Genomic DNA, 21,370 nt, shown 5'->3' on the forward strand with positions numbered 1-21,370 from the left:
AAGAGAGGAATAGTAAAATAAATAAATAAAAAAAAAAATAAAATAGATAAGAGGAAGTAAAATATTAAATATGAACACAATAAAATCAATAAAATGATTAATGGCCAAAGCCAAGATAAAGACATGGAGATTATTTTCTTCACAAAACATCTTTTTTTTTTTTTTTTTTTAAATATTTGATATCTTTTAAAAAGATCTCAATCAAAACTCAAGTCTCACTAAAAAGCTTCTCCTATAACTTTCAACTGTATCCCATGGGCTTCATCAGCAAAGTGAATTTTGTTAATGAAAGATTTAACAGAAAGCTCTGGAAACAGCCATTGAGCAGGTCTTCAGTTAAGATTATCTTAACAAACTAAGTCAACGGCGGGTTACTGTCATGTATTTAGTATTGTTTGATCACTAACATGAGCTGAAAAAAAAAACAAAATAACGAAAACTTCTTGAGAGTGATGTTAAAAAACCCGAGCAGCAGACGATATTTCTGACCTTTTGAACGCACTCGTCAAAGAACTCGAGGCAGGCGTGTCGGTCGCTAACGAAGGAGCACTCCTCGATAAACTGGGTGAACATCTGAGTCCTCGTCAGCTGGTTGTAGAACTTCTGCTGTGTTCGATCCCGAGACTTCAGGAAGCCTACAGGAGGAAGAGGAGGAAGATAAAGTCAGACAGTCTGGGTTGGAAACCTCTGTGTCAGTTCGAGTCTGATGAGTAAACTTGACTGTATGAAAAATGCTGCTTTGTTCATCTCATTGTCTGTTAGCTCCTAAATATCAGTCTGTCTTTTGGTCCAGAACATGCAACAGTATCTCAGTAAAATCTGGCCATATCTCCATGTAATATATTGTCCATATTTGTGGTCCCAGAAGGATGAATCCTAACAATTTTGGAGTCAATCTGAGCGTTTCTGTAACGCCACCATCACAACAAAATCTCCACTTGTTCTCGAGACATATCAGAATCTAACAGGCATGAGATTCACGCTCCTTAGAAGAAGAAAACCTCACAAAATACAACGTTTAGGTCCACTTCTGTTTAGGCTCTAAGAAAAGCTAAATCATCTAAAAACAAAAAGAACACTAAAAAGAAACTAAAGGACATCGCTGCCTCCAAAAACTCCATAAATGTTAATTTATTAGGATTTCTTAAACCTGCATTAACTGATGTTTTGTCCACTAGTTTTCATCAGAAACGTGTAGTGAACAACACATCATCAGCTTTTAAGTTGATATGTTGAGCAAACAGTTGCTTATTTCCACATCCAGCAGTTACGGAGCAATATTATCATTCATGTGGAGTCGTGTTTCTGACCACCTGGTGAATGTAAGTCCAATATTCACTCTCTTTTAGCTTCTGCTTTTACTCTCTACCAACTCCTGAGGGAAATATCTGGCTCTTTAGCTGCTAAATGCTCCACTATGTTCACCAGCTAGTCTACAGCTAACTGTGTCTGTTTGGTGCTGAGCAGGTAGTGTACAGCAGCTTTTTACAGCTTTTTCTCTGAAAACGACACTATGAGAGCGCTGAGAGTGAACCAGAACAGTAAAGTTGCAGCTGGACAGATAAACAATGAGCTGAAACTCACTATAAAGCTCCGTAAAGCCGAGAGGAGCTGCAGAGTCACTGAGCCACAACCAACACTGACAGATCAATAGTGTTACAGAAACATAGATTATAGCCGCGTTAAGCTGTAACCACCAAATATCTAGTATATTTTTTACAAGATAACCGAATAAACTGCTTATTATCAAAATTATGATTATGGCTGGGTTGAAATTAATCCCAATATCTGATCAAAATGTATCACCACGTGCCAAACAAACAGTTCAATAAACTGATGTTAATCACCTGTTCTGCACCACGTGAGACCAAACTCTTTAAATCCTTCACTAATTTTGTTTGTCTTTAATCATAAGTTGCTCCAACTCATTATTTGGACGACACAATAACATGATAAGATCACGTATCGATAACGATAAGCTGATAATATTAAACCCAATTATAATCAGTAATTTTGTTTGTAATTTCAGCTCTGCGTCTGTGAGTGCGCACCCTGCAGGTTGAACAGGGAGCTGCAGTCGGTGGTGGTGTCTGATGGCGCCTGGGTGATGGGCAGCAGGAAGGTTCGGTATCCTCGCAGCAGGCAGCTCATGAAGCGCAGGAACGCCTCCTGGATCTCCAGCTCCAGCTGCTTCTGACGCCTGTAGATCTGATCGTAGTCCGTCAGCAGGAACTCCAGCGTCGCCTCCTCCTGGCCGGGAGTGCAAACTGCAGGGAAAAAAATCAAAAAACATCCTGTAAAATGTTGCTAAAAGGAAGAAAATCTATATGAGATTCAATGATTTAAGTGTTTGTGAGGTATTTAATGTTTTTGTCCTTGAAAAAACAAACAAAACAAACAGCATCATTTCATTTAACAAAAAAAAAAACAGATTTTTGTACTTTTAAAAGCTCCGATTATAACTCAAACACAAACTCACTGATTCACACTAATCAGGACATAAACGCATCTACAGGTGCAGCTTTACGCTGCTGTTGCTGTCTGCCGGTTGGACTGAACTGCAGGCCTGAGACTGGATGGTTTTACATCACTTTTACCACACTGCTGCTTATTTGAAGAGCTTTGTAACTTTATTTTGAAATTTAGGAATAAAGTCTACACAGTTACTGTTGTTTTACAGGATGAGCTTCTCATATGTTTGGAGTTCACTCACTCTTCTCCAGAGTCTTGTGGAGGTTGGTGAGGGTGTTGAACAGAGTCTTGCCATGCTTCCTGGGTAACGATCGCCATGACAACGGCTTCTTATCCTCCGACCTGCGACACGAGAGGGAAGGAGAAGTCTTTATATAGGCCGTATTACAGTAAACAGCACAAAGACAAGATGATGGTGAACTCACATTTTATCATAGGCTGACTTGTGTTCACATGCAACTACAGTGGCGAATCACACAACCCTAACAGATAATAAACTATGTGGATTATTACAAATATATAAAATAAAAAGGACAAAGTCCACAGTGCAGTGACAGGTTATTACAATGTCATGGAGTTGTGCGTTTGTGTCCGGGTCAGTATGATGAATCTAAGACCACTTCTAGAGGTGAAATCTTCATTTTTAGTGTGTTTGACGCTGATACATCGTTGTTAAAAGTGAACTGCAGTGATGTTCCACCTCAGCGTGTTTCCAGATGTTCTTTTGTGTCTTTGTGAAATCTGACAAATTGCCTCAAGTGATGTCAGTGAGGCCATTTATCAGACTATAACACGCCTGAATTGCATTGTGGGTAATGTAGGCGCCAGGTTTTGATGATGAAGAAGAATGTTTGTGAACTTTTAAGCTATTTGATGCAGCAGAGAGTTCAGTGTAGTGATGGACTCACTGGAAGATGGTGTTGGTGTCGAGGTCGACACACACCACGTCTGTGGGGGGGTCGTACAGGTCGAAGTAGCTGGAGTGGACGCCCACGATGAAGGGCATCGGCGCCAGCAGCACGTCGGCCATCTGCAGCGGACACAGAGGGATGTAGGGACAGAGCCAGCGCAGAGGGAAACTCATCTGGAGAGAGAGAGGGACAGAGCGATTATCGTACTGACCTTAACTGACATTATATTTAAAAACAGCCGGACTGTGTTTGTGTGTCTTACGGAGACGAGGGCCTCGCTGACGGAGGTGAGCACGTCGGGGCGGAGCGAGTGCAGCAGTAGTTTGTGTTCTGTGAGGACAGCGACCAGCAGCGTGCAGGCGTTCTCCGGGCCGAGGTTCTGCAGCAGCTTCAGGAAGCTCGCTCCACTGTGACACACAGAGGTAACACTTCATACACAGACTCCACCCATTCAGGACGCTTCAGGTCACAAATCAACTGCACCATGCATATCAAACAGCTTAGAAGCCTGTTTTTTTTATTGAATTTGATCATTTATAAAGAGAAACATGGTAAAGACCATTTTCCAGCATGTTAGTTTTTAAAAGGACACATATTCTGCACATTTCCAGCTCTATATTTATATTCTGGGGCTCTACTGGAATATATTTGCATGATTTCCAGTTTAAAAACTCCTTATTTATCTTCTACTGGTCCTTTATGCAGCCCCTCAGTTCAGCCTCTGTCTGAAACAGGCCGTTTTAGCTCCTTTCAGGAAGCTTCCTCCGGCTCCGGAGGCTACGTAAACAAACTATAGTAGCAGGATTTCACGTCTTTTTCTCCTTCTTTAATCCAAATGTCAACTTCTCAAATCCATCCGTACATGTTGGAGCTGAATCACATCCAGAATATGAGACTGAACAACGTGAAACAACCTCAGCAACAATGTTTATTGACATTCATGATGAGCTGATGTCATTTGTCTTGTTTGGAAAGTTTAAAAATAAAAACAAAAACATTACAAATGAAGCGTTAAACGCAGGTTGAAGCCTTGACTTTTTGTCTTGCAGGCAGCATTTCTACATACAAGTTTTGGACCTTTGATCACGTTTAACATCCGACATCATAACAGGATATAAATAACAGAAAATCACCAAAATAAAGGCAAACAGAATGTGTCCATTTGGTAGGTTTGTTTTTAAAATTTTGACATTTCACCTTCTGACTTTCTGAAAGTGAAGACGTGTATTTCCTAAAATGTTGAACTGTTTCTAAAACTACTACTAGTATCATTACTACTACTGATACTACTGCAGTACTGATACTACTGATACTACTGGTACTGCTGCAGTACTGCGGCAGTAAACTGACCTGATAGGGAGAGGAGAGGAGACCGGCTGGCAGAGCAGCAGGTTGTCATACGAAGAGAGCTGCAATACACAAACAGACAGTGTTATTGTTACACACACACACACACACACACACACACACACACACACACACACACACACACACACACACACACACACAAACAGAAAAGTACCACCTTAATTGTCCCCATACTGTGATAAAATCATCCATTTGCATGCAGCTCAGCCTTCTGCTAAATAATAATCACACCTGAACCCTGAATTATCATCATCATCAATGAGTTATTTATTTTTCTAATTGAAAGAAATTATATCCAGATTTCGCCCGCTGATTGGACAGGATCAATACAGTGATCGATTCTGATTGACTGCAGTTACCCATGTCAGTCTGCGAGCAGATCACCGCCTACATCCTGTTGGAGGAGGAAGTGAAGTATTAAAGTTAGAGATATGAGAATCCTGCGCTGCCTCCATTTAACCCTTTTTTTTCTCTTCTGCTTGTTTTACATCAAGTATATAAAACATATTATAACTGTTAAAGCTCCGCTAGTTAATATACTAAATACTGTGTGATGTGAAAATGTCTTCCGCAACTCTGCAGCTTTACAGAACTTTTCAGGCTCCTTTTAGCTCCTAGTTTTGGTTTTGCAGCACATTTACTGTCTGGTTCAGTCAAACAAACAGTGTATTAATAGTTTTAAAGCTTTTGTAATGATTGTGTGTGGGGAAAAAGGCTTTTATATGTAAAAACTGTGAAGCAACCGCCAACTTTTATTTTTTTTACCGACACTGTTGTTATGGTCGTTATTGTGTTTTCTGCTCCTGCTGGTCATCTGTTTTCTATTATTAACAATAACCGCTCACTCTCTCTTCCTCACCCCTCTAGTGTGTGCGTGTCTGATTGCGTGCAGGTGGTGCTCCCTGATTGGCCTGGTTGATGCCGGCTCCCGCCCCCAATGGAGGCCCATCCTGCTAGTCGTAGTGTGTGTAGGCATGCTCTTCTCCATTAGATGTTCTTGTACATTGTATATTTGCACAAACTTCGGTAGCAGTTTAATTCGTAGAAGTGAGAAGCTTTTTCTCCTGTTTTCCTTGATTAGGAGTTGGGTTATGATTTGTCTTTTGTTCTTATTTTGTTTCTCGATAGGGAAGTTTAGGGTGGGGGTTTAGTTTAGTTTGTTGTTTTGGGGCATTGCTCAACTCCAAAGTTCTGCAAAATAAACTGCTACAGTGAACTCTGATGGTTGTCGGGCTGACCATTCTTGGGCGTGGGAGGAGCGGGGGCTCTAAACATGTTATGTCCAGGTTTCCCTCAGACTGGCGACGTAACGACCAAGTGGCGACAAGCTGTGGTTTTATTGTGAAATGTGTGCTTACTACGACCTTTGGACTACCAACAGGAAAAACAAAAGAGGTTAGTTATGTTCTACCATTACTCTGGAGCTTGTTTTCTGCTCCTTTGTTGAGGAAATGATGTTGTTTTAGCTGTGTGTCATTGTGGGGGTGTTTTATTTTGAAATGTGCGGTGGTTGATGGAGGCAGCTAGCTGTCTCATTAGCTGGAGAGCTAATATCTGCAGGGGGGTTTCTAGTTGGATAGCACTGTTTTTGTTGTGTTGTTGCAGGAGAAAGGCACTCAGGAATGTGCAAAAATGTCTTTTCCATTGGATTTTTGTGGAAAATCTGGCCCAGATCCTTCACATGGAAATCAGTCCACAGGGCGTCACAGACAATCCAGGAAGTTACATTACTACCGGTTCACTCATTGGAAATAAAAGAACATTAATACATGTAAATTGCTTCACAATTCTACATATAAAACCTTTAACACGCTGAAATATTGTTAATATGTGGTGATGTGTTTTTAGATTTTTAGGATCGTATTGTTTAGTTGAGTGTCTTGGGATCATGTTGGATATAAATGCTTTCACTCTAACATGTTTCTGTGTCTTTAATCCATAAATATATCATGACATGACACATTTTTAAATTAAAAAAGATAGTGGTATTATTATGAAGGATATGAGCCCAGTATTCACTATCTTACTAAAGCTAAATAACATGTCATCTGCTGTCTGAGTGGTTTTATTTCTTGATGACCTGACGAAACACGTCTCAGCTCGTTCGGGTCTGTCGGTCTGTACCTGAACGAGGATGCGAGGCCGCTGGGGGGAGGGAAACGGGACGTTGTGCATGAAGCTGGAGATGTGTCTGCAGAGAGAGAAGACAGGTAACAAATCAATCAAGTATCAATCACACTTCTGTCATAAATATGATTAGTATTTAATCACCCTGAAATCCAAGATCTTTAAATCTGACATTTGGTCTGCAAAAACAAAAAAACAACTTCCCTACGGAGCTTCATGTCAGAGTGTTTTATTAGTATTATTATTATTATTATTAATATAATTATTATTATCATTATTGTTCAGGGTGAGAAAAGTCTAAATATCATCTGACTTCATCTAAAGACTCAAAAAAGTTAAAATATTCATTTTCACTTAAATTCAATCAAAATGTCTCATTGAAATTTCTTCATTTTAAGATCTTCCTTTACCGGATTAATACTACTACTAATAATAATCTTTATCTATGCAGCACTTTACTTTGGGAAAGTAATTAAACAAGAGCCGGCAACGAAAAGAAAAAATGAAACTGAATAAAACACCCCCAAAAAAAAAGGTTTTAAAGTCTGAACCGAAGCGTGCACTGACTTCTCAAGCGGCAGCACGTGCGGTCCAGAGATGGAGTATCTGTAGACGAAGGTGAGGAACTTCTGGAAGACGGTGAAGAAGGGCCAGTGGGAGAGGACGCAGATGCTCTTCTTCACCTGCAGGCTGCGGTTTGTGATGGGCCGCCGGTCGACCACGCTGAGCAGGCCGAGCCTCACGCTCTGCCGCTCCGACAGCAGCTCCCTGGGGAACGACTCGTAGAACTGGATGGCCGCTCCATACACCTGCGGGGGGGGGACAGTGGGGGCGGGGTTTAACGATATCTGGTGTTTGAAATGGGAGGAAATGTAGCTTTCAGGGGTCCATACGGGACACGTCAGGATGCATGTTTATAGTTGAGCAGGTGGAGATTATGGTGGCACACTTTCATTAAGGCAACAAAGACAACATGTTAGTCTTTACACACCAAGTCCGTTATTTACGTCTGAAATTGTCGCATGTTAAAAAATAAATACGACATCACGTTGTGTTAATCACGTTGTGTTTATCACGTTGTGTTAATCATGTTGACACACCGACTCCAAAAGTTTCGTCCGTCATTAAAGTTTTAGGAGCAGAGAGCAGTTTTCGGAGATCTGCGGTTTTTTTGCATCCGTCAAAAGCCTTTACAGAGTTGTTTGACCACTCAGAGCCACCGTACATGCTGGTTAGAGAGACACTAAGGCTGCATTCACACCAAATCAGGCGGTGCGGCGTTCAGCAGCAGGGTCAAGCGGAGGTGTGCAGGGGGGTTGTGGGCGTGTTTATTTGTGCTCTACAATGTAACCGCTGTGAAACAATCAGAAAATAATGTTTTATTGATCTGGTCGGGTTGCGTTTCTCATACACGCAACTTTCTGGTCACAGTCCGATGTGGCGCCGCAGCGGCCAAAATGGCTGCAGCCGAGCTGCACTACCCCCATTCAAATGAATAGGACGTCTGGCGTTTTCACCACACAGATGATTTGGTGTGAATGCAGCCTGAGGCAGCTGTTTACTAATAACATAAACATCTGCACATCAGGAAACTGGCAGCCATCATGATGATGATGATGATGATGATGGTGATGATGATGATGATAAGCTGAACAGAACATGAATTTTGCATTAAGTTTGTTTTACTAATTTATTTCAGTTTGTTTATTTATGTACATATTTAAACTCCAACTTCACTCAGATAAAGTCATTATTATAATTCCAGGTTAAAATTATTGTTTTTTCTCTTCATGTTCTTGGATCACAAACTTCATTCATACCTCAAATTCTTTTAAAATCTCTCTTATGTGCCACTTAAGAGCAAATATGTTGGTATGAGTGCATGAGGCCTATTGTGTGTGTGTTGTTGGTGTGTGTGTGTGTGTGTGTGTGTGTGTGTGTGTGTGTGTGTGTGTTTTCGCCCCTCCCACCTTGTCCCCGGAGGCGGAGGTGAGGACGAAGGTGGAGAAAATGGGCAGCTGGTACTTTGTGTTCAGAGGCCAGCTCTCCACAGTGACGCCCATCGGCAGACAGAAGACCGGCACTGACTCTGGCAGAGGAAACGCCTCCAGATCCTCCTCCGGGTAGCGGCTGATCAGACCTACAGAGCGAGCACACACACACACACACACACACACACACACACACACAAACACTACAGTTAACCTATCACTGGCTGCGTTACCACGGCCGTCATACACAAGCTGCAAACACAAAAATATCAACAAAGACAACTCTGAAGACACTTTTAAAACTCTTCCAGTGGACATTTAAACTGTGACGGAACCTCGATGGAGTCATGATGCAGCCACATGTAACATCTGCCTCCTACATGTTACATTAAACACATTAGTTGAACTTTAAATGGTCACTATGTCTAATGGCAAAATCTTTAAATATAGAATATCATTTTGTCAGTAATTTTACCTTTATTTTATAGTTGTAAGGTGTACACATTTGTGTTATTTTCATTATTTTATGCTGTTATCTTATATTTAATATTTGGCTGCACAGTATCCAAGGTAATGATGCAGCTGTAAAGCATCACCGGGGCAACAAGACACACCGGGCTTGTATGTGAACCTGTAAATAATAATGTACAGCTGACCTGAGATAGACTTTATTACTAATTATGAATATATTGACATTCAGAGTGATTATCTATGATTCATCTGTATCAATAATCTGTAATATAGTGAGTTATTGATCCTGGTCAAGTTTAGACCGTCGGCCCTGTAATTTGTTATTTAACGGTTATTTAGCTTCGTCACAGAAAACATTTATTAGTATTGTAAGTTTCCTTTGATTATGATTTTATATATGTTATACTGAGACCAGGCTGATATCCCCCAGATCCTGAAGTGCTTGTAAGCAATGAACAGACATCATTGAATCGACATCGGAGCGTCTTCGTTGGAGTCAACTGACGTTACTAACTGTCAGCCGTTAGTCCACCATCCTCATCATCATCACAACACAACGCAGAGACTGTAGGCTGTCACTATTATCAGTAGGGCTGTAGTCAACCGAAGAAGAGGGACAGAGTGCACAGTGAACTTACATCTCTCCGTTTTGCCTCTTCAGGTTGGGCTAACCTATTGTTGCTAACTTTGGAGCTAACCCCATTCACTTTTCCAGCACTTGGGGAAACAACAGACGTGACTTTTTTTTTTTTAGCATTTATTAACTGTTACACTGGAGTCTGTCCTGTACATTTATTGCCAGCCTGAGAACTTACCGCTAACCTTTCCTTCTGCTCCGCTCGCATCCACCGTCACTTTCCCGCCGCTCTTTCCCGCTCGCTACGCAAACATACTAAGCACTACGCTATTCCTCAACGGAGTTACGCTACCGATATTTAGCGTTAGTTCTGGCATTAAAAAATATCTTTTGGCCTGGCGGGGGTTTGTTGATTCAGTAAACGTTGAGTACAGTTAGACCCAGCAGGCTCCATCAGGTTGGGCGAGGTCAAAGTTGTGAAAACAACAGGGGTGTTTTGAATACACCCCTGTTGTTTTCACAGGTAATTTGTTAGTCTGTCCCTCCCGCCGCAGGAAATAATGGATTAATCCTGGAAAGCTGTTGATGTAGCACTTTTCTCCTTATGAAAATAATACAGAGATTATTCAACCAATGAGAATTTAGTCGGACGAGAGCATATCGACCAACTAATCGACCAGTCGACCAGCAGACTACAGCCCTAATGATCAGCAATATAAAGGAAACTTAACTGGGCGTTATAAACTGTGAAGCTAATATAGTCTCCCATTACACACATGCAGCAACGTTGATCAGCTGTTTATTTTTAAACATTTAGCAGATTCATCTGCTTCAGAGGTGCATGAAGAAGAAAGAAAAAAAAAAAGTCTGAAAAGGTCAAAACTCCTGTAACACTTTATTGTGAGAAACATGCTCACAATTAGAGCTGCGACGATTAATCTATTAATTGATTAGTTGATCAACAGAAAGTTTATTGCTAACTAAGTTCTCTGCTTCCAGCTTCTCAAATGTGAATATTTTCTGGTTTCTTTAGTCCTCTGATAGTAAATTAAGTGTATTTTATGTTGTATTTTGGACTTTGAGAAGCCAAAAAACAACAAACAAACAAAAATCGACAGATAAATCGATAAGGAAAATAATCGTTAGTTGCGGCTGTAGACACAATATAGTTCTTTATACTACAAGTCTAACAGTAGTTATGACTTTTTCAAACATTTCACAAAGTTCAGATTGAATCAAAGTTCTCACAGCTGGTAGATTTAGTAACATTTCTCATTGAGAAACCAGACCATCAAAAAAACCACAGAGTGTGTAAACATTAACTTCTCTCTCAGCTTTTACACACTGACAAACATAGTATCAGTATTTACATTCACTGGAGTCTGATAAACATGCAGAGTGATGGATTGATGGATACTCACTGGCCTCGTACACCAGGGCGTTGGCTTTGGCCACGGCTCTCTTGTAGCACACGTACAGAGCTGGACCCCACTGCGCACACACACACACACACACACACACACACACCCACACACACACACACACAAAACCTACATTAAAACTGTTCAGTCATATTTCATTAAAAACAGTTTTCTTAATAACATTGTAGAAAAGGAACTCAGAGAAAATACATCACATAAACATTTGAATATAATTGATAAGAGGATACTATTTCATTTTTATTTTCATTTCATTTTCTTTATTCATAAAAAGGACAACGTACATTTACATTTATTAATTTGGTACGATGAACAAATAATGTAGATTAAAATCAAGGAGAAGTCATTCAAATATCAATAAAGCTTTCTGTAAAGTGCCAGTGTCGACCAGCCAGCTAATGTGCTAATGCTAATGCTAACTGCAGCCCTTTGACAAGATGTTTTAAATGGAAACAAGCCTTTATTTCTTCTTTCCTTCCATCTTATATTTGACATTAAACACCTTACATTACAGTTTATAATCTATTAATTTGTTGTACTGGTGGAAAAACGTTCTTCACTTGAGCGTTTACGGTCATTTTCCTCGTCTGTACTCACCATGCCGGTGTTGAGGTTCTTGTCGACGCGGCAGAAGGTGTGCGGGGCGACCTCGGCCTTGCTGGGCAGCAGCAGCGCGATGTCGGTGACCCCCAGCGTGTGGAGGCCCTGCGAGTCCTGAGCGCGCCGGTACATCAGGAACACGCGGTGAGCCGTCGGGGCGCCGCCGGAGCTCAGGTTGGCCGAACGGCTGTAAGGCGTCGTCTCGATGACCCACCAGCCCTGCTTCAGCTGATCCTTCCCCTCATACAGAACCCTGCAGGGGGGGGACGGTTTACAACCTCAGACAACCTCACTGTGATGTATATTAACAATAAACCTTAACTTTACCTTCAGAAAAACCGATTTGGCAACAATAAATATTAGATTTCACACCTTTGGGACCAAAGTTTATCTTCCAAAACGAATTAAATCTGATGTTTAAAACTCTACAGAGACGTCAGAGCTGCTGGTGAGTTAACATATGATCAACCTGCGAGCTTCAGAAGTGACCCGTCAGTCTCGTCCAGAGCAAGTACAAGATTCATGTTTGGATATGATGCGCGGGTGGTTTGTTAGGAGAATATGGGCATTTTTTTGCGTGTTTGTGTGTCTGTATGAGGCTGATGTAGTTTTCCTTTTACTGAAAGAAAAGCATGTACAATAAAAATAAAAATGTAAACAAAAGGAGAAAAAAGGGAAGAGATTAAAATGTGGATGTCAGTAATGAATTAAAAGAATGAGATGTTAGCCAGAGGTTTGTTTAAAGGGGTCGAGGTGTAGAGGAGGCCAGCTGTCAGGATTTTTGTCCCCAGAAGAAGAAGAAGGCGGCAGCAGCACGGGGGCCTTATTTTGATAAAGTGACCAATTACTGGAAATCTAAACGGTTCATTTCTTGACTTAAAAAGCTGGAGCGTCTTGACTGCTCTTGTCTAGATGTGGCTGTGACTGATGAGGGAGGGGTCAGAGAGGTCAGAGGTCAGGAGCTGGAGCTGTTGTTTGATAAGCTCTTATGAAGACAAACTGGCCAGTAGAGACTTGAGATAGAAAAATGGAGCACCTTAGAGGATATATAGTCAATTAGTTGATTGAAAGAAAATTAATTAGTAACTATTTTGATCATCAATTAATCGTAAAAGTCATTTTTTAAGTGAAAATGCCAAATATGTGATGAATCCAGGTTCTAAAAAGTTGATAATTTGCTGCTTTTCATGATCTTAAATGATTGTAAATATAAAACAAGACATTGGATGAGGCCACGTTATGCTCTAGGATACTGTGATTTTCATTTGTCATTGCATATTAACATTTACATTTAGCAGATGCTTTTATCCAAAGCGACATAAGCGTGAGGCAACGAGGAAACAAGAGGATCTGACCAGCTGAGGAGAAAGCTCTGAAGTGACAGATGATCATTAAAGTGAGAAACAACTGGAAGCAGACAAGCGCACAAAAAAATATCAGAAACATCAACAAAGTAGTGAAACTAGTGTTTATAAAGTTAAAGGGGCTCAAGTGTTAAAGTGCTCATGAAACATTAAATTAGAGATTAACAATAGGACATTAATTTCACATTTTCCATAATAGATAAAGACGAGCTGCTGAAAACTAGACTTCCAACACCTTCAGGCGTCTCCATGGGTCACATGACCCTCGTCTTGCAGGTCCGTCAAAAAGCCCTTCGTGGTGACACATTAAAGTCTCCTGCTGCCCAAACAGCAATTTACCCAGAGACCCTGTTTACACCTGATATTAATATCCGTCTCGGGTGATCCGATCACAAGTGGACAGCTGTAAATACAGGTGTAAATGCACCCAAGACGCGTTGAGGACGGATTTCAGAGGTGGTCTGGGCCGCATGTGGCCACATTCATTCAGACATTCATTTTCAAACAAGTTGAACACAGCTTTGGACGAATAATGAACGAATCTGGTCTTTGAAAACAGAAATGATGTCTGTCTTTATTTGCATATAGAGCGGGGAAGTGAGATCCGAGGAGACAGATGTTAATACCAGGTGTAAACAGGACCAGAGATGTCTGTAAAACTGTTGACAGAACTCCTCCAACTGCAGACAAGGTCAATTATGACTCTTTGTATTATTAATTTTTTATCCATGAAGGTTTTAATCTTTATAAAACTTTCCCAGAGGCTAGAGAAGCCATCTGAAACCGTGTGACATACCGACGTCGGGCCAGCAGGAGAAACACTAATGAGCATGTGCAGTGGCCTGCAAAGTAATTTTTATTCAAGTGAGTACGCGGCAGCTTTGTGTCTGCTATCCAGTTCTTATAATACGTCCATGGTTAAAAGTCCCCCCTTCCCCCCCTTCCTTTTTTTGATCACCACGTCTTTCAAACACAGACCTTCCCTTATTTCCCCTCCGCCTGGACAAAGCTCCTCCAGAGCCACACGGACGACGTTACACAACAGTTTTCACAGGCTGAAAAGGACCAACTGGGACCCAGTAAACTGGGACTGATGAGTAAAAATCAAAACCTCCTCGATGTCAGCAACACAAAATGATAAAAAGAAGGTAAAATGTAATCTGATGACTAATACAAGAGGACTTGTCTCATTATCCACTGACATGAGTGTAATCCACAGTAATTAAATAGTTCAATGTGATGAGAAAAAAAAAAAAGACAATAGATCGGTGGTGATGAGTCCAGAGCACGACATCGTCTGCCCACCACAACATTACATAATCCTCTCTGTATTATATAAGCTTAAGCTTTAATATGCAGCTCATGAACTACAAACACCAGGCTGGATTTCTGTCTCAGTAACTGTTTCTATTCATTTCTAATTAAAAACAAGCTGAATCCTGCCTTTATTACCACTTATAACAACTTTAGCTTTTAGTCTTTGCAACTTGCACTCAAAAAGCCGTCAACGAAAAGGACAAAATCATTTATATTCCCTCACTAACGTATTTAATATCACAAGAGTATAAAGTCTGAACATCTGCTGCCAACAGTGACTGTGCAGTCGGCGAGGAGCGGATTATTCTCAGAGCATCACATCATCAGAGTAAAGTTGAGCATTACAACATCAGCCAAAGTTAAAAGCATAATGTCGGTGTTGGTTACCGGAGCTGTTAGTGGTGCCTGTGCAGCTGAACGTTTACAGCCTCTTTTACCTTCTGTAGATGTAAAATATCTAATAAACAAGTCAAATCTGGGAGTTTAGAAAAATACTGACATGATGTTTTTGGGGGTTTTTTTGAAGCTTGGATTTGGATTTAACCCTCAGAGGAATCTTTAGAAGTTTGTGGAGCCAAAACATTTTAATTCTGGCAGCCTGGACACAGCCGAGAGGGACAAGAAGGGATGTTTCTGGAAACACTGACCTCTTCCTCTGAACACTTTCAGTTTGGTTGTTTTGCTTCTGCTATGGTTAAGTGCTACGTAGTTAAATGGTTTCTTTATTCATCTGTTTTATTTGCATTTATTGTTGATATACGACCAGGAGTCTGCACAGGGTGTTTTATTTTTAAAATTGACCGGATGCTCAATGCTATTTCTGTTCCTGCCCAGCTCGATCTGCTCTGTGCTGCTTAACGCGGCTTCCGTAAAAAATAGACGAGGCACCTATCTTTAGCGCAGAGCGGAGACGGGACGCTTCTGAAATGCGTCGCAATAACAGATAGCCCTACATTTACTAGAGTGGCTGCGATCAGCTGCGGCAGCCGCGTCAGAGCTGGAACGCGGTGCACACGTTAACCTGCCCCCCATGTGAAAGTTTCCTACTGCCAAACTCTGGAATCAAGAGTGTAAAAGAGGAAACAGTAGAGCTGCTGTTCAGACCAACACTGCTCGCTGTGTGCGTCTTACCCGATCTCCAGTATGGGCGGTTTGTCTCGTCCTCGGCGGTAGCACAGGTACAGGTGCGGGTTGTTGATGAGGCCGGCGCTCAGCTCGGCCGAGTGTCCGCCTAGTGTCCTCTCGATGCAGGTGAAGCCCTCCGGCACCTCCTCCCCGAGCCCCCGGGCGATCACCGCCAGGTCCGTCACCGGCTCCACCGCCCGGCCCGACGACGAGGAAGAGGAGGACGACGTCGAGGAGGAGGTGGACTTGCCATCCTCGTCCAGAGGCTTCCAGGGCCCCGCAGGGTCGAGACCCGCCACTACAAAGTAGTCCACCAGCTGGGGACATTTCTCCTCTGTCATGCCGCCTGTCTGCCCTCCACTGAAGAGAGAGAAAGACATTTTAGATTCGTTATTTAAAGGTCACATGTTAGAGGAATTACATCTGTGCATTTAGAGAGACTCATGTAACACAGTTTAGTGAAATATTATTTACAACACTGCACACACTGAATTAAGCAAAAACTGATATATGACATATATATTACATATATTAGCCGCTACTAGCATAACACACCACAATTTCCCACTCAACTGCAGGCAGCTGAGTTGTGTTGTGGGTAATGTAGGCACCAGTTTTGACAATGGAATAAAAAGAGGAAATCTCTTGTTCTGCTGCATCCATTTCTTTTTTTGTCCATGTTACAGGAGTGAAACCCTAAATCAGTGAAGTACGCTGCCAAAACTTGTTACACTTCTATCAAATAACATGCATGCATCCGACAGTGGTGCACGCTCATAGTCAATAATGTTTATTGAGGTGAGACTGAAGTGAAATGGAGAAGGATGAGAGACACTGAAGTCACACAGGAGCTGCACAAAAGAGAGAGAGAGAGAGAGACACACACACACACACACACACACACACACACACACACACACACACACACACACACACACACACACACACACACACACACACACCATGAATCAGTGACCTGGAGATGAAAACACTGAGTCACAGTCCTGTCAGCCAATCAGAAAGCCCAGAGAGGCAGAGACGGAGATGGCGGGAGACAGCTGACTCCTGTTTTTTCTTGTTCTTCTCACTCTTTATTCTTATTCCGTCTTCCGTACGTTTTTTTTGCCGCGTTTCGACTGCTGCATACTTTGTGCTATAAAAACCTTTCAACCGTCAATCTGTGCGACTCATTCAGCAGATGTGTGCTTGTATTTTTCTGAAATGTAACATGTTTCAGTGATTTTATATACAGTCGATGTTTCAAACTCAGACCAGTCAGAGTATGACAGGAAACCAGTTGGGACAATAAGACCTACAATTATTTAATTGCTAGTAATATCATTTGAAATGATCAATTAATGCGACCTGGATCCAGATAAATGGCCGTGATAAATGGTAGTTATTAGGGTCTAGAAAAAAAAATGTTTTAAATACATAAAAATTATGGAAAAAAATAATATCTACAAACACTCATCTATACATTAATTAAAAATTACTTTAAGTTTTTGCTGAAAATGATGCTGTCGCTGAAACGCCACAAAAAAGCTTCCTGCAGCACAATCCACTGTCGCACCGTCTCACTTGGAGTTTATAGATGTCAAACGTCTCCCGACAGCCGCAAACACACACACAAAAAAAAAAAGTTAACGTTACAATCTACAGCAGGAAAGAGACGATATCCAACATCTGTACAAGACTTTCAACACCTTCAAAGGGCTGTTTTCGAGGAATTTGGTGCCTTTTAAGACTTTTCACGACTGGTAGATACTAGGGATGTGCAGAGGGCCCAGTATTTGTATTTGTATTTGTATTTGTTGAGGCAGCAAAATTATTTATATTTGTATTCAAATAAAAGTGGAAAAATCCTGTTTTTGTTTTTATTACACTTATAATTTCAGAAAATTAAAGATGAAAATTAAAGTGATGTCCAAATTAATAAATGTGCGTCATGTAGCAGGTGGATGTGACTCTCCTGGTTGAGACCTGCTGATAGACGTCACAGCGGAGCAGAGGAGAGACACTGAGATAGCGACTATAACTGACCTGCTTGCTGGTATTTGACATGTTTTGTTTTTTTCTTCCCAAAAACAAATAATTTTAAAAATATTTGTATGAAACAAATATTTGTAAAAAAAAAAACAAACAAACCCACTATTATAAACCCACAGAAACACAGAGATAGAGACACAGAGAGAAAGAGGTCGACTGGTCATGATGGGGTTTAGTTACAAAATCAATACGTGATTAAATTGAAGAGCGGAGGACAGGTTGGTGTGTGTGTGTATTGTGAACAGTGAAAATAGGATGAGCAGTGATGTTGTGAGATGCTAAAAGCACTCTTATGTAACTGTGAATGTCCCTCGCCCTCTCTCTCAACCTCTATCCCTTCCTCCGGCTCTCTGTCTGATAAAACATATACAGACACAGAGGACGGAGACTCACAGAGAGAGAGAGAGAGAGGAGGTGACTGTGAATGAATCATCATCACAGAAAACCTCAACTTTACTGAAGAGGAAATTTCAGATTTAAGGAACATAAAGTCCTACTGAGAGAAGGGCTGGATACTGTCTGAAATGTTCAGTTCTCGTAGGGCTGTAGTCTGCTGGTCGACTAGTCGGTCGATATTCTCTCGTCCGACCAAATTCTCATTGGTCAAATAATCTCCGTGTTATTTTCATACCATGCCATATTTCCAACGGCAAATATCTATTCATTCAGAAATCAATAGCGTTTGGGAGTCTCTGTGCAGCGCTGTTCCGGTATGTGAGTCAACCTCTGTCTCGTTGCCTGGGAAACTATTGGTAGCGTAACGCCATTAAGGAATCCGTCATTGCGTAGTGTGTGTGCGTAGCGAGCAGGAAAGAGCGAGGGGCAGAGAAGTGATGGTGGATGTGAGCGGAGCGGAGGAAAAGGTTAGTAGTAAGTTGTCAGTCTGGCAGTAAATGTACAGTACAGACTACAGTGTGTCAGTTAATAAATGCTAAAAAAGTCACGTCTGTTGTTTCCTCAAATGCTGGAAAAGTAAAGGAGGTTAGCTCCAAAGTTAGCAACAATGGGTTAGCCTAACCTGAAGACACAAAACAGACAAGAACTTTGTCTTAAAATAACAAATGATGATGATTTGAATCTGGAACCATCTGAGCAACTATCTGAGAAAAGAAAATTACATTTCTGATTTTTCAGTTTTTCAGATTTTTCAGTTCAACTGACACATTTCAGATGATGTAAAAAAAAAAAAAAAAAAGTATTGAGATTCGATACACAGCTCAACTCAACAGCAGACAGACTCTGTAGACGTTTCTCAATATGTTTGGACGTGTGTACATCGACTTTGGTAAAGTTCAAACTCCCAGGGACGGCAGGACGATCATTTGTGAACAGGACAGCAGCGTTCTTGCAGACACCTGACTGTACTGTGACATCATCATCTCAACTCAAAGCTCCACTTCCGGAGGAAATAAAACAGCTATTTCTGCAGTCAGGATACATCTGTTATCTGATCTGTAAATCTGTGCATTCAAGAGTCACTGCCTGTGTTCATTTTCATTCATGTCGTTGACATTTCAGTCCACAGAGGCAGCGCTGTTCTACATTAACTGTCTGATAAAATGAATTTAAATTTACCTTCAGACACCAAAAGTTATCATCCAAAAGGGAAATAAATCATATATCAAAACTCTTTTGAAGTTTTGAAAATAGGCCTTATTTGGATAAATTGATCACATATTTGATATCTAAATGGTTACTTTCCTGTATCAGACCTTCATTTTATTGACATAATAACAGTTGTTAACAGCCTCAACAGTCTGGCTCAAAATCACCGCTGATAGATGCCAAATGCATTCGGGGAAACTTTGCTCCTCCAAGTCCACACAAGTTAACTCCCAAATCATCCTCAATAAAAACAGGCGGAACAAGAACACTTTCTGTAATTTGGACTGTACTTGGCTGGATGCAGACTTTGAACTGGAACAGAGTTGTGAATGACGACGTTTCACAAGAGCAGACAAGACGCAGATTGAGAAAGGCCTTGTGTCAGAATGAATGAAAAAGGGGACAATTTTTAGTCTCTTACTACAAATGGCAGTTAAGATAAATGATCTTGATGAAGGTCGCTGTCAACCAGAGAAAAGTGTGAGAAAAACACAGCTTTTTGATTTAAGAAAGTAAAAGGAGCATCTTACAGTCTTCTGCCTGAATGACAATAACAAAATGAAAGTTTACTCTACTGACCAACATCTCTGGTTAAATGTCTTCTGTGTTATTAACATCACGTATCCAGCAGTGGAGAGCAGCCTCTCTGCTGCACCGTTAGCTCCTGGAAAGCCACTGCTGTACTAGACGCTGAGCAGGCGTTTAAGTGCCCAACCCCCGGGCCGCGGACCGGTACCGGACCGCACAGAAAGAATAAATAAATAATAAATAACATTATTTCCGTTTTATTTATTATTTAAGTCTGAACGATGACTGGATTCTCTCCATTACATCCGTCTGTGATTTACTCTTGGTACGTGATATATTAACGCTAACCCACAAGCTAGCAAAATGAGTAAAAAACAAACGTCAAAGGCTCCCCACTGATTCAGCGTTATGTTGAGTTGTATTTTTCATGCACTTTATATTTGTTTTTGTAGTGTATCTTATTTTGAAGGCATGTTTAAACGTTACCATAGTGACCAGAGTGTTAGGGGGGGGCAGAGAGGATGTTACTCATGTTATGTTGTTGGCGCAATGTTACGAGGACGCTGCTAATAAAGTTTTTATGTCGGTCGTATCATTTTAGTTTGTTGTATTTATCTGCCGCACCTCAAAGGCCGGTCCAGGAAAATATTGTCTGACATTAAACCGGTCCGTGGTGCAAAAAAGGTTGGGACTTCTGGTTTAGACTGGCCTCACAGCTGAGTTCAGCCTTTTTCTTTCCATCGACATCATGTTACTAACTAACATTTAGATGAATGAAAGTTAAGAATCACTTTCACTTCATGTCAGAAAAGGAGCTCACAGTAAACTAAATAAAGACAAAGGAGACGCTTGGTGACAGCTGGAGTATCTGTTGCATCCTCAGATTTAACACCTACAGTTCAGACTGGTTCTGAAGGTCTTAGTCAGTGGTACAAAGTCACACTCCGATTAGGTTTCCTTCCCTTTCTGTAAAAAAGAACGACTCCTTCCTGCGGGAGGACGGTCCGCTCATCGCTGTCAGAGGGTGAAAGTGAGAGCGAGACGTTAAAGAGGACGAAAGAAGGAAGTGGGACGACCGACGTGGTCAAAGGTCAGCTGGAAAACAGGAAGAGAACTGCCAGCCTGTTTCCTGTTCATCGATGACTTCCTGGCACATGTGACGACATGGCAGCTGCCAGAGGTGATAAAACTCGCCATTTTCCCTTCACCAAATGATTTTACTGTCTAACTCCACAGTGTGTCTCATCTCTATTGAGTTGAGTAAACAGCAGAAACATAAATTCAATCAATTATTGCCTTTAAAACAGCAGCAGTTTCTCCTCCATACACCTGCAAAGTTTTTCAAGTAAACAAAAAAATCTTATTTCACAAAAGGTGTTGAAAAATGTACTAATATTACCGAACTACATGATACTCGTGTCAAACA

The 21,370-nt window shown here is 41.2% G+C and overlaps 2 protein-coding genes across 4 annotated transcripts in view; one reads left to right on the forward strand and one right to left on the reverse strand.

The window, feature by feature from the left end:
• Positions 1–21,370, forward strand: part of atp2c1 (ATPase secretory pathway Ca2+ transporting 1) — a 323,636-nt gene that overhangs the window by 202,686 nt on the left and 99,580 nt on the right. The gene's annotated exons all lie outside the window — the stretch shown is intronic.
• Positions 1–21,370, reverse strand: part of LOC137190743 (DENN domain-containing protein 4B-like) — a 64,752-nt gene that overhangs the window by 24,237 nt on the left and 19,145 nt on the right. Inside the window, exons 2-13 of one of the 3 annotated variants that reach the window (XM_067600317.1) lie at positions 15,769–16,122; positions 11,954–12,209; positions 11,339–11,408; positions 8,849–9,018; positions 7,446–7,687; positions 6,876–6,942; positions 4,734–4,792; positions 3,646–3,790; positions 3,381–3,556; positions 2,714–2,814; positions 2,052–2,267; positions 490–635 (exon numbers count right to left, since the gene is read on the reverse strand). In XM_067600317.1, the coding sequence (XP_067456418.1) occupies positions 490–635; positions 2,052–2,267; positions 2,714–2,814; positions 3,381–3,556; positions 3,646–3,790; positions 4,734–4,792; positions 6,876–6,942; positions 7,446–7,687; positions 8,849–9,018; positions 11,339–11,408; positions 11,954–12,209; positions 15,769–16,103 (1,983 nt within the window). In that variant the 5' untranslated portion in view covers positions 16,104–16,122. Of the gene's footprint in view, positions 1–489; positions 636–2,051; positions 2,268–2,713; positions 2,815–3,380; positions 3,557–3,645; positions 3,791–4,733; positions 4,793–6,875; positions 6,943–7,445; positions 7,688–8,848; positions 9,019–10,155; positions 10,325–11,338; positions 11,409–11,953; positions 12,210–15,768; positions 16,123–21,370 lie in introns of those variants that run through there. The other 2 variants (XM_067600319.1, XM_067600318.1) reach the window with 2 other exon arrangements.

The sequence above is a fragment of the Thunnus thynnus genome, chromosome 10 (genome assembly GCF_963924715.1).
Source record: "Thunnus thynnus chromosome 10, fThuThy2.1, whole genome shotgun sequence".
NCBI lineage: Eukaryota > Metazoa > Chordata > Actinopteri > Scombriformes > Scombridae > Thunnus > Thunnus thynnus.